Raw genomic sequence first — 13,552 nt, 5'->3', positions numbered from 1 at the left:
CACCCCCACCCCCACCCCTGTCCGTGGAAAAGCTGTCTTCCAGGAAACCAGTCCCTGGTGCCAACAAGTTTGGGAACCAGCTGTGCTGAACCTTTCAGGTGGTCTGACTGGCCTCGTTCTGTGAAAGGAACTCAATGCGATTGAGGGGACTGGCCACCCTGGATGGTCACCAAATAAGCGCTGACAGCCTCAGTTTCCCCACGCAACACATCACGGCAGGCTCCCACCTCACCCCCTTTTGCCCTCTCTACCGCCAGCCCAGAGACTGAGCTCTCGGAGTTTGCTCCTTCACCCTGCCCGCCCCCTCCCAGCTGTCCTGGTGTCCGCAGACTGACAGGTCTGAGGGTCCTTTGGAGGGCGCCGGGCAGATCTCCTGGCCGCCGCCAACCCAACACGGAGTCTGGAAGTCGAGTGCCCGGCCCGGAGAGCGCAGAGCGCAGCCAGCGCGGCAGGTGGTGGCGTCTACCCGCACCTAGCCAGCCCCGGACCGCTTGAGGAAAGCGCCCTGCCCAAGCCGAGACTGGCGGCTTCCCGGGGCTGGGCGCTGGAGAGAGCGCAGTTGCAGGAGTGGCCGCTGCCGAAGTCCCCCGGGCAGGGGGCAGGGCCAGAGGATCGCACGCTCCGGGTGCCGGGGCGACACTCCAGCCCCAGGGGACTCGCCGCCCAGCCCCCGAGGGTGCTGTATCGTCTGGCTGCTCACCCGGGGCCGAGAGGGAGCTGCTCGGCGGGGAGGTGCCGCAGGCACCGGGCAGGCAGGGCGGGGCAGGACAGGACGGCCGCCTCAGCAAGTGCCACCCGCCCCACAAGGGCCTCTCCCTTCTGCCCGGGACGTCGGCGGCCGGGGCGCTCGCGAGCCGGGGCTATATGGGGCTCCCGCGCGGGCCGTTCTTCTGGCTGCTGCTCCTGCTCACGGCTGCCTGCTCGGGGCTTCTCTTTGCTCTGTACTTCTCGGCGGTGCAGCGGTACCCGGGGCCCGCGGCCAGAGCCAGGTAGGGGCTGCCGCGCGCAGAGCGGGAGGGCGTGGGGGCGACCAGGGCGCGGGGAGGGCGCCCAGCCCAGGGCTCCCCGGCGGCCCGCAGCCCTCAGCCCAACCTCCGCGTCGATCCCTCTGGGGCAGCTCTCGGCAAGAACTCGGGTCGCGGCTAGAACCCGTAGCCAGAACCCCCTCCCAGCCTTAACCTCGTGCTGCCCGGACCCCGCGGCCTTTGCCTGGGTCCAAGTAACACCTCGCCCCTGCACCCTTGTTGAAGTCCTCCCCCGCACGATGAGTATACTTTCTATTGTAGAAATCTACTGGGTCCCCGAAGCAGATAAAAACTTTTTTTGTAGGGAACTCTCCCTCGGTAACGTCAGATACTGCTTTCTGGGCAGGGACCCAAGTCTCCGGTTTCCAACTTCGTGGGGACCCTGGGCCGGGCCGCGGCCAGTCGCCTTTCCCGCCCGCTGCAGTCTCTGCCCACCTCGCGCCCGCTCCCTTCTCCCCGGCCTCTGCTCTCGGTATCTAGTTAAGCTGAGTGCGGGCGCAATCCGCGAAGAGGTGGGCGCCCGGGGGAACAAGGGGCGACCTCTGGCTCCATCCGTGCTCTCCTCCCTGCGCCGCCTCCTGCGCTCCACTCCCTCCTCCTCCTCCCTGGGCACTTTCCTCTCCTGGGTGCCCCACGAGGAGAACCTGGGAGCCGGCCTCTAGCAGGTGGTGGTTCCAGTGACTGAAGAATCCGCAAAATGATTTCGCTTAGCCTAAGAAAAGCGGACCAAGCCGTGGGAAGTCTGGGTTTGGGAGGAGGGAAGGGGCCGGCAGCCTCAGGGAGAGGCCTGCAGCCCCAGCCTTTCCCTTCCTGGCGCTTTTCCATCTGTGCACTTCCCACCAACCTTGCTGGGGGCCTAACGGGATGAAAACAAAATCAGTATCTGGTCTCCACAGATGCAGTCAAAGGACACACCAAAAGTCGCAGAAGAATGTGAAACAGCTTGCCAGGGATCAGGAGTCCAGCGCTCTTAGAACAAAGGGTGTTCTAGCGGCGCCACCTGAAGTTCCTACATCTCCTTGTAGTCAGAATTGCGTAATGAGGGTTATGAAACCTGACAAGGACTGAAGGCATTAAGAAAGAGGATCCTTAGCCCCCCATGGCGACTTACGCCCGTGGTCCCAGCACTCTGGGAGGTGGAGGTGGGAGGATTGCTTGAGGCCAGGAATTCGAGGCTGTGAGCTGTGATTGCATTACTGCCTTCCAGCCTGGGCGACAGAGCGAGACCCTGCCTCAAAAGAAAAGGAATCCTTGTCACTTTTATGTAAAGATGTTTAAAACACAAAGTATCTCAATGCAAAGAAATAATACTTGTTTGATATGAGCCTGGGCAACATGGCGAAACCCCATCTCTACCAAAAATACAAAAATTATCTGGGCATGGTGGTGCATGCCTGTGCCTCCATCTATTTGGGGAACTGACCAAGAGGATCCCTTGAGCCCAGGAGGTCGAAGCTGCAGTGAGCTGTGATCGCACCACTGCACTCCAGCCTGGGCAATACAGGGAGGTCCCGTCTCAAAAAAAAAAAAAAACAAAATAAGTTCGAGGTGATGGAAACACTAATTAGCTGGTTTGTTTATTATACATCGCATACACGTATTGAAATACCACACTGTGGCAGGGTGCGGTAGCTCATGCCTGTAATCTCAGCACTTTGGGAGGCCGAGGCAGGCGGATCACGAGGTCAGATGGAGACCATCCTGGCTAACACAGTGAAATCCCGTCTCTACTAAAAAATACAAAAAATTAAAAGCCGTGGTGGTGGGCGCCTGTAATCCCAGCTACTCGGGAGGCTGAGGCAGGAGAATGGCGTGAACCCAGGAGGCGGAGCTTGCAGTGAGCCAAGATCGCGCCACTGCACTCCTGCCTGGGCAACAGGGCAAGACTCTGTCTCAAAAAAAAAAAAAAAAAAAAAAAACACTGTACCCTGTACATATGCGCAAGTATGTGCCAAGTAAAAATAATTTTACAAAAAGGAAGAGACCTCATCTAGCAGCACAGCCCCACTCTGCATGTGACATCCTGCCCCACCAACACCAAGGCCCTTGGGCTGCTCTGGACCACTGCCTATGGGGTAGCCCTGCTCCACAAGGAGCAGAAAAAAAAAAAAAGGTCTTCACCAAACGTGGTTCCTCGACCTTGGACTTCTCAGCCTCCACAACTGTAAGAAATGAATTCCTTTTCTTATAAAAATAATCTTTTGGGGACAGTCTCACTCTGTCACCCAGGCTGGAGTTCAGTGGGTCTATCTTGGCTCACTGTAACCTCCACCTCCTAAGCTAAAATGATTCTCCCACCTCAGCCTCCCAAGTAATACATTTTTTTTTAAACACAAAATTATTTCAAGGTATCTAATACAACTTTAAGTATGAAGTTTACTATACTTCTATTATAATGCAACAATGCTTTTTTTGTTTTGTTTTTTTAAAAAAAGATCTTTCCTCTTTTCAAAATGTAGTATGACTCAAGCACCTGGCCCTTTCCTGCTGTTTCACTATATTTGCACTGTAGCTTAAACCCCAGTGCGAGGCAGGTCAGGACTCAGCCTTGCTTTGTGAGAGGTGGATATTTAGTCTGGGAGAGAGTGGGAGGTGGATGTCATTCTGGGCAGAGCCAGCAGCAGGCCACATGAGCTTCCCCAGCTAGGGACTGCAAATGGACATCCTGGCTACAGGGGACAGTCCAGGAAGATGGGCAGCTGGGACAGGTTCTACAGAGCCCAAGGAGGGGGCTCTTTAGTGCAGATTAGAATGGAGTCCAGTCTGGGAATTTCCTCATGGCAGAATCTGGATCAGTGGGTCCCACACATGGGCATTTCTATTAAATGTTGTTGTTGTTGTTTAAAAGAGACAGTGAGAATCAACACAGGGCTGCCAGTTACTATCCATTATCAACGTTATGTTTTTAAAAAGAGAACATTCTAGGGCTAAGTATTGAGAATATGAAGGTGGCTCATGGCTGTAATCCTAGCACTTTGGGAGGCCGAGGCAGACAGATTGCTTGAGCCCAGGAGTTTGAGACCAGCCTGAGCAACATGGCAAAACCCTGTTTCTACTAAAAATACCAACAACAACAAAATAGCCAGGCATGGTGACTTATGCCTGTAGCCTCAGCTACTTGGGGGGCTAAGATGGGAGGATTAGCCCAGGAGGTCGAGGCTGCAGTGAGCCAAGATCTTGCCGCTGCACTCCAGCCTGAGTGACAAAGTGAGACCCTGTCAAAAAAAACAAAAAAAAAAAAGCAGCGCACGCCAATGTGGCTCAAGCCCTGTAATCCCAGCACTTTGGAGTCCGAGACGCTATGTGTTCCGCGAGAGAGTCAGGAGATCGAGACCCGATCCTGGGCTAGACACGCCGAGACCGCCGTCTCTAACAAAAATAACACAAGACGCCGGCGCGTCGAGGGTGCGGGGCACACTATTCCAAGCTAGCGACAGAGGGCGCTGAGGCCAGGAGAATGGCGAGAAGCGCGGTGAGGTTGGCGGAGCTTCGAGCGATGAGATCCAGCCACTGCACCTCCAGCCCGGTGACAGAGCAAGACTCCTGTCTCAAAAAAAAACACAAAAAAAAAAAAAAGAAAAAGGCCGGCCAGTGCAGTGACTCACGCCTGTAAGTCCCAAAGCTTTGGGAGGCTTGAGGCGGAGATCACGACAGGTGAAGGAGATCAAGACCATCCTGCCAACCCCCCCATGGTGAAACCCCGTCTCTACTAAAAATAACAAAACTTAGCCCGGTCGCCGTGGGGCCATGCACCTTGTAAGTCCCCCAGCGATCTCGGCGGAGGCTGAGGCAGGAAATGCTTGAACCCAGGGAGGTGGGGATTGCAGTGAGCCGAGGTGTTACCACGTACGTACTCCAGCCTGGTGACCAGAGAGAGACTCCGTCAAAAAAAAACAGAAAAAAAAAAAGTCATAATTCTAAGTTGTGAGTAGATTAGCGTTCGAAAAAGCAGCACATGGTCCACATATCTCCTCAGGCTGCAATAAGCTCCCAGGAAGGGCATGGGCATGCTGGCCCCTCCTACACCCTACCTCACATGTTGTGCCTCCCAGGTCACTTCGATCCTTGAGAGAGGGTCTTGAAAGGACAGATGGTGGAGCATGTCTGGGAAAGTTACAGAGCACTAGGATGACTGCTGAGAGTCACGCCAGGCCCTTCTGCAGGGTATGAGTTCAGGGCAGCAAAAACTGAACTTGGACATTCCCCATCACCTCCTTAGCAGCTGTACCTGCCCCCCCACCCCCACAGCCGCTTCCAAGTCCTGCAACTCCACCTGTTCCTGCCAGCTCCTCCGTCAGGCTCTTCCAGCCTGGCTGCACAGCAGAATCCCTGGTTAACAAGGGTGGGAGGGTAGGATTGGACTCACCATGCCGGCCCCAACCCCAGAACAATCAGATCAGGAACTCAGAGTCGGGGCTGAGCAATGGGGTTTTTCAAACCTCCCTGGGGGTTCCTCGATAGGCAACTAGTCTGAGCATCACGTCTAGTTCCTTCTCAGAGGGGTCCATAGTTGTGGCCCTCATGAGCGGAATCTTGGATTATGTGGGCGGAGAGGTGGACAGTTCAAGGGGGCAAGAGAGGATGGGGAAGAATCAACCTGCTCTTCTGGGCCGTCCCCCTCCAGGTTTTATAGGAAACTGAAAACCAAAGGGAGGCCAGATCACCGGGTTCCTTGTGCTCAGCCGCCTCAGCCACCTAGAAGCAGGCCAACCAAGAGACCTGTGTTTTCCTTGCAAAGCTGCCAACTAAGTGCCCCTGCACCTGCTCCCTGTGGCTCTGGGGTGGAAGGGAGGGGTCTGAGAGAATCCTGGCCACCCTTTTGCAAGGGTAAGAACCCCTATGTTCCTTCCATTCAGTGTTTTCCTCTGGCTCTGATCAGGGGCCACCTAGTGCTTGGGAATGGGCATTGGGAGGGGACATGTAACACTATCTCCTTAACTGCCTCTAGAAGGACACTAATAATAGAGGCTTGACACAGCAAGATCCTCTCATTCCTCCTTTAGGAGTAATGATACAAAACATTTCCAGAACTTTTTTCCGTTTTTTTTCTTTTGAGATGGAGTTTCGCTCTTGTCACCTCCAGGGGGGGACCGGAGTACAGTGGTGCGATCTCTGGCTCACCGCAACCTCCACCTTCCGTTTCAGTGATCCTCCTGCCCTCAGCTTCCCAGTAGACTGGGATTACAGGCATGTGCCAACACCGCCTGGCTAATTGTGCATTTTAGTAGAGTGGTTTCACCATGTTGCCAGGTTGGTCCTCAAACTCCTGACTCATGATCCCGCCTGCCTCAAGCCTCCCAAAGTACTGGGATTTACAGGAGTGGAGCCACGTGCCTGGCCACCTAAGATACACTTTTTATATGTGCTAACATACACCTTGTTGAATCCTCCTAAAAATCCAAGGGAGCTGCAATATAATTATCCCTAATTGTATATGATGCAGAGACTGAGGTTCTGAGAAGTTCAACAACTGCCCAAGATCGCACAGCAGCCAAGGTGGTGGAGTCAGGTTGCAAACCCAGAATGAGGTTTCTAGAGCTGTCTTAGTTGTTTTGTGCTGCTATCACAGAACACCTGAGTTGATCATTTACAAAAAACCAGAGATTTACCTCTTATGGTTCTGGGATGCTGGGAAGTCCCAGGTCATGGGGTCTGTTCTGGAGAGGGCCTTCTTGCTGCATCCTCATAGAGTGGAAAGGCAGAAAGGCACAGAGAGCATGTATGCCCCAAAGAAGCGAGGCTGGATTCATCCTTGTATCGGAAACCCACTCCACAATAATAACCCAACTCTTGCAATAACCAAATTAATCCATTGCATTGCAGGAAGGCAGAGCTAAAGTGGACTAATCCCCTTAAAGTTCTCACCTTCTCAACACGTGTTGCACAACTGGGATTAAGTTTCAACCATAAACTTTGAGGGAACTCAATTCCAAACCATAGCAGAGCCATACCGTTAAACCCAGAGATTGGTGAGCTTCAAGTGTGGGGGCATAGACCCACACAAAGGGCAAGGGAGCCCAGTCGCCTCCAAGACCTAATGCCTACCTCTGGGGCCCCTGTCAGGGAGATCCTTCAGATGGCACAGTTCCAGGTGCTGGCAATTGTTCTATTTTCATATTATATATATAATTATTTTTTTTTTTATTTTCTTTTGAGTGGAGTCTGGCTCTGTCCTCCCAGCTGGAGGTGCAGTGGCCGGATCTTCACTCACTGCAAGCTCCGCCTCCCGGGTTTTACACCATTCCTCCTGCCTCAGCCTCCGGAGTAGCTGGGACTACAGGCGCCACCCACCTTCGCCCGCTAGTTTTTTTGTATTTTTAGTAAGAGACGGGTTCACCCGTGGTTGCCCAGGATGTCCCCGCAAACTCCTGACCTCAGTGATCCGCCCGCCTCGGCCGTCCCAAATAGTGCGGGGATTACAGGCTTGAGCCACCGCGCCGCCCATTTTCATATATATATATATATTTTTTGTTTGTTTGTTGTTTGTTTGGTTGTTTTTTTTGTTTTGAGAACGGAGTCTCGCTCTTGTCGCCCAGCTTGGAGTGCAGTGGCCCGGATCTCAGCTCGACTTGCAGAGCTCCGCCTCCCGGGTGTCACGCCATTCTCCCTGCCTCAGCCCTCCTGAGTACTGGGACTACAGCGCCCGCCCACCTCGCCCGCTAGTTTTTGTATTTTTAGTAGAGACGGGGGGGGGGTTTTTTTTTTTCACCGTGTTACCAGGATGGTCTCGATCTCCTGACCTCGATGATCCGCCCGCCTCGCCTCCCAAGTGCTGGATTCAGGCTTGAGCCACCGCGCCCGGCCATATATTTTAAAACACCATCTCACTGTTCCTATAAACTCCACATTTCTGCCAGTTGCTGAGGGATGTCTTGATCTCTGAGTTTACACAGTGAAGCAAAACATAAGAAAGTGACAGTATCCTGTGTGCCTAAAGAAAAAAGACATGGCAAGAATAAGAGCACAGAGCTGGGCGCAGTGGCTCACGCCTGTAATCTCAGCACTTTGGGAGGCCATGGTGAGCAGATCACCTGAAGTAGGGAGTTCCAGACCAGCCTGACCAATATGGAGAAACCCCATCTCTACAAAAAATACAAAACTAGCTGGGTGTGGTGGCGCACGCCTGTAATCCCAGCTACTCAGGAGGCTGAGGCAGGAGAATCACTTGAACCCGGGAGGTGGAAGTTGCAGTGAGCCAAGATTGTGCCACTGCACTCCAGCCTGGGTGACAAGAGCGAGACTCCATCTCAAAAAAACAAACAACAACAACAACAAAAAGAATAAGAGTACAGAAGTGAAAAAATCAAAATAACAAACAGGCTTTTTTTTTGTTTTTTTTTTTTGAGAGAAGGTCTCACTGTCACCTAGGCTACAGTACAGTGGCACAATTACGTTCACCGCAGCCTTGACCCCTGGTCTCAAACAATCTTCTTGCCTCAACCTCCTGAGCAGCTGGGACTACAGGTGCCTGCCACCATGCCCAGCTAATTTCTTAAATTTTGTAGACATGAGGTCTCGCTATGTTGCCCAGGTTGGTCTCCAACCCCTGGTCCCAAGTGATCCTCCCGCCTCAGTCTCCCAAAGCACTGAGATTACAGGTGTGAGCCACCACGATGGGCACAGACAAACTTTGTCCGCCCCTAGAGCTAAGGGAGTCAGTCAGTCCAAAAGCTTCCAAGGGGTAGGTCAGAGCTGCTGACCCCTGCTTTTTTTCTGCTTTTTCCCCCAGGGACACCACATCATTTCAAACATTCTTGCAACCCAAGGCATCGAATTCTTGGACAGGAAAGGTACAGTGGTCGACTACCCTGTGGCAGTTTTGAGCACCCTCAAATTAGTGGGGAGGAGGGAAGAAGAGCGAATAAGAACATTCTCATCAGATTGCTGGGCAGGAGCTCTTCGGAACGCCCTAAGTTATGAGCTGAGCATCCATCCCTTCAGGGCCTCTCCGACCTGACCAATAGGGTTTCTTGTGGCCCAACAACAGGGAAAGATGAATCAATATATACTCATGGGGCGTAGCCAGCTGAACAGTTCTTCGGAGTCCTAAGATTGTACCTTAAATAGTCCTGTGAATTTTATATTCTACTCCTCAAAATATCTACTTTGTATAAAAGTCACATTGAAACTGCTCACCCTGGAGCAAACTCCAAGCTCTGGAAAGATGCCCTTGCTTGCCCAGAAGGTTTGAGAGGCTTCAGGGCCCTGCCTCATAACGGTAAGTAACAGCATTGATCTGGGGACTTGACCTGCGTTCTCTCACTGAAGCCTCAGAGCAACCCTAGAATGTGGCCCTGACAAATGAGCAAAATGAGGCATCAAGAAGTTAAGTGCCCTGCTTAGGTAGTAAGAGGTGGTCCTGGGGTTTCAGCCTCTTGTCTAGAACCTGGCTCAGAACCATTGTGCAATACAGCCTCCCCCACCCCATCCCACTCCTCCCCACCCTGGCTCCATGTGCTGCCGTTAATCAGGATGATGACTGTGTTGTTCTGGATTAATACAGGCTTAAGAGGTGTTTTCCATGCCCAAGAGACTAAACTGGGACATGTTGCCTGGGGCCTCAGGGAGAAAGATTTCACTGCATGCTAGAGCTTAGTGACAGCCAAGTTGTTCAAAGACACAGCAAGTAGCCCTGGGCAGGCGATGGGGGCCCTGTCTTAAGAACAGAGGCCGCTGGATGCAGTGGCTCACACTTGTAATCCCAGGGCTTTGGGAGGCCGAGGCAGGCGGATTGCCTGAGTTCAGGAGTTCGAGACCAGCCTGGGCAACACATTGAAACTCCGTCTCTACTAAAATACAAAAAATTAGCCGGGTATGGCGGCGGGCACCTATAATCCTAGCTACTTGGGAGGCTGAGGCAGGAGAATTGCTTGAACCCGCGAGGTGGAGGTTGCAGTGAGCCGAGATCGTGCCACTGCACTCCACCCTGGGCGACAGAGTGAGACTCTGTCTCCAAAATAAATAAATAAATAAATACAGAGGCCAATGGACACTTGACTGGCAGGTTGGAGAGAGACCTCCAGCACCTTAGGGGTGCTTGGACCAGGTCATCTTCAAGCTTCCTGAAGTCTTTTCCACCTTGAACCTTGAGCTGTTTGATGCTAATTGACATATGTCCCCACCTGGTCTAAAACAAAGGGTTTGAGGTGGCTTTTGGACACATATAAGAAGGCAAAAACGGCCAGGTGTGGTGGCTCACGCCTGTAATCTCAGCACTTTGGGAGGCCGAGGTGGGTGGATCACCTGAGGTCAGGTGTTCGAGACCAGCCTGGCCAACAAGGTGAAACCCCATCTCTACTAAAAATACAAAAATTAGCCAGGCATGGTGGTGGACACCTACAATCCTAGCTACTAGGGAGGCTGAAGCAGGAGAATTGCTTGAACCTGGGAGGTGGATGTTGCAGTGAGCCGTGATCGCTCCACTGCACTCCAGCCTGGGCAACAGAGCAACACTCTGTCTAAAAAAAAAAAAAAAAAAAAAAAAAAAAAAAAAAGCACAAACATAAAATACAATAAAATGAGGAAATGAGGCAAGAAGAAATGAAAATAAGACAATGTGAAATAAGCGCAGGAAAAAATGTGTCACAAAGTAGGAGACGTGTCATATATCTAGCTCTGAGCTTCCTGGTGGTCAGAGCTAAGAAGGAAACTTTGACACCACATCCATGGGATAAAAGCAAGCCAGCTGTCAGTTCTGCTATAATGCTTACTTTGAAATTGTTAATTTGGTCCAGGCACAGTGGCTCACGCCTGTAATCCCGGTACTTTGGGAGGCCGAGGTGGGTGGATCACCTGAGATCAGGAGTGGTGGCAGGCGCCTGTAATCCCAGCTACTTGGGAGGCTAAGGCAGGAGAATCGCTTGAACCCAGGAGGAGGAGGTTGCAGTGAGATGAGATCACGCCATTGTATTCTAGCCTGGGCAATAAGAGCGAAACTCTGTCTCAAAAAAAAAAAAAGAAAGACAAGAAAGGCCGGGGNCTAAAAAAAAAAAAAAAAAAAAAAAAAAAAAAAAAAAAAAAAAAGGCCGGGTGCAGTGACTCACGCCTGTAATCCCAATACTTTGGGAGGCTGAGGCGGGTGGATCACCAGGTGAAGAGATCAAGACCATCCTGGCCAACATGGTGAAACCCGTCTCTACTAAAAATACAAAACTTAGCCGGGCGTGGTGGCATGCACCTGTAGTCCCAGCTACTCGGGAGGCTGAGGCAGGAGAATCGCTTGAACCCAGGAGGTGGAGGTTGCAGTGAGCCGAGGTGTACCACTGTACTACTCCAGCCTGGTGACAGAGAGAGACTCCGTCAAAAAAAAAAGAAAAAAAAAAGTATATGATCTAAGTTGTGAGTAGAATTAGCGTTCTGAAAAACGCAGCACATGGTCCACATATCTCCTCAGTCTGGTAAAAGCTCCCAGAAGGGCATGTGCAGGCTGGCCCCCTTCCTACACCCTCCCACGTGCCCCAGGCACTTGGATTCCTGAGAGGGAGGGGCTGGAAGGATCAGTGGGAGCATGTCTGGGAGAAGTTGCTGAGCACTAGGGATGCTCTGAAGTCACGCCAGGCCTCCCTGAGGGTAGGGAGTTCAGGGCAGCAAAACTGAACTTGGACATTCCCCATCACCTCCCTTGCAGCTGTACCTGCCCCCCCACCCCCACAGCTCCACGTCTCAACTCCACCCTGTTCCGCAGCTCCTCTGTCAGGCTCTCCAGCCTGGCTGCACAGCAGAATCACCTGGTTAGGGTGGGAGGGTAGGGATTGGACTCACCAATGCCGGCCCCCAACCCCAGAACAATCAGATCAGAATCTCAGGAGTCGGGGCTGAGCAATGGGGTTTTTCAAACCTCCCTGGGGGGTTCTCATAGGCAACTAGTCTGAGCATCACTGTCCTAGTTCCTTCTCAGAGGGGGTCATATTGTGCTCATGAGCAGGAACTATGGGATTATGTGGGCGGAGAGGTGGACAGTCCAAGGGGGCAAGAGAGGGATGGGGGAAAGAATCAACCCTGCTCTTTCTGGGCCGTCCCTCCAGGGTTTTATAGGAAACCTGGAAACCAAAGGGAGGCCAGATCCCGGGTTCCCTTGTGGCTCAGCCGCCTCAGCACCTAGAAGCAGGCAACAAGAGACCTGTGTTTCTCTTGCAAGCTGCCAACTAAGTGTCCCCTGCACCTGCTCCCTGTGGCTGCTGGGGTGAAGGGAGGGGTCTGAGAGAAGCCTGGCCACCCTTTTGCAAGGGTAAGAACCCTTGTTCCTTCCTTCATGTTTTCCTTCTGCCCTGATTCAGGGGCCACCTAGTGCTTGGGAATTGGGCATTGGGAGGGGACAGTAACACTATCTGCTTACTGCCCTCTAGAAGGGACACTAATAATAGAGGCTGACACAGCAAGATCCTCTCTTCCTCCTTTAGGAGGTAATGATAGCTAACATTTCCAGGACACTTTTTTCCGTTTTTTTTCTTTTTGAGATGGAGTTTCGCTCTTTCACCCAGACCGGAGTACAGTGGTGCGATCTCTGCTCACCGCAACCTCCACCTTCCGGTTTCAAGTGATTCTCCTGCCTCAGCTTCCCAAGTAGCTGGGATTACAGGCATGTGCCAACACGCCTGGCTAATTTTTGCATTTTTAGTAGAGATGGGGTTTCACCATGTTGGCCAGGTTGGTCTCAAACTCCTGACCTCATGATCCGCCTGCCTCAGCCTCCCAAAGTACTGGGATTACAGGAGTGAGCCACTGTGCCTGGCCACCTAGAGGACACTTTTTATATGTGCTAACATACACTTCGTTTGAATCCTCCTAACAATCCAAGGAGCGCAATATGATTATCCCTATTGTATAGATGCAGAGACTGAGGTTCTGAGAAGTTCAACAACTGCCCAAGATCGCACAGCAGCCAAGTGGTGGAGTCAGGTTGCAAACCCAGGAAGTGAGGTTTCAGAGCTGTCTTAGTCTGTTTTGTGCTGCTATCACAGAACACCTGAGTTGGATCATTTACAAAAAACAGAGATTTACCTCTTATGGTTCTGGAGGCTGGGAAGTCCCAGGTCATGGGGTCTGTGTCTGGAGAGGGCCTTCTTGCTGCATCCTCATAGATGGAAGGCAGAAAGGCAAGAGAGCACGTATGCTCCAGAGAAGCGAGGCTGGATTCATCCTTGTATCAGGAACCCACTCCCACAATAACTAACCCACTCTTGCAATAACCAAATTAATCCATTCATGAAGGCAGAGCTAAAGTGACCTAATCACCCCTTAAAGTTCTCACCTCTCAACACTGTTGCACACTGGGGATTAAGTTTCCAACACATAAACTTTGAGGGACTCATTCAAACCATAGCAAGAGCCATAACCTTAACCAGGATTGTACTTCAGGTGTGGTGGGCATGACCCACACAAAAGGGAAGGGAGGCCCAGTCGCCTCAGACCTAATGCCTACCTCTGGGGCCCTGTCAGGGAGATCCTTCAGATGGTCACAGTTCCAGGTGGCTGGCAATCTTTTCTATTTTCATATATATATATATATATATTTTTTTTTTTTTTTT

The 13,552-nt window shown here is 52.1% G+C and overlaps 1 protein-coding gene across 4 annotated transcripts in view; it reads left to right on the top strand.

Annotated features, from left to right (window-relative positions):
- The first annotated feature begins 302 nt into the window (after window positions 1-302).
- Window positions 303-13,552, top strand: part of ST6GALNAC2 (ST6 N-acetylgalactosaminide alpha-2,6-sialyltransferase 2) — a 31,430-nt gene continuing 18,180 nt past the window's right edge. The window contains exons 1-2 of one of the 4 annotated variants that reach the window (XM_017884883.1): window positions 303-989; window positions 8,755-8,815. In XM_017884883.1, coding sequence (XP_017740372.1) covers window positions 865-989; window positions 8,755-8,815 — 186 coding nt within the window. In that variant the 5' untranslated portion in view covers window positions 303-864. The remainder of the gene's footprint in view (window positions 990-8,754; window positions 8,816-13,552) is intronic. The other 3 variants (XM_017884882.1, XM_017884880.1, XM_017884881.1) reach the window with 3 other exon arrangements.

The sequence above is a fragment of the Rhinopithecus bieti genome, unplaced genomic scaffold (genome assembly GCF_001698545.2).
Source record: "Rhinopithecus bieti isolate Rb0 unplaced genomic scaffold, ASM169854v2 scaffold_13400, whole genome shotgun sequence".
In the NCBI taxonomy this organism is placed as follows: Eukaryota; Metazoa; Chordata; class Mammalia; order Primates; family Cercopithecidae; genus Rhinopithecus; species Rhinopithecus bieti.
This window is presented reverse-complemented; position numbering and strand designations above follow the sequence as displayed.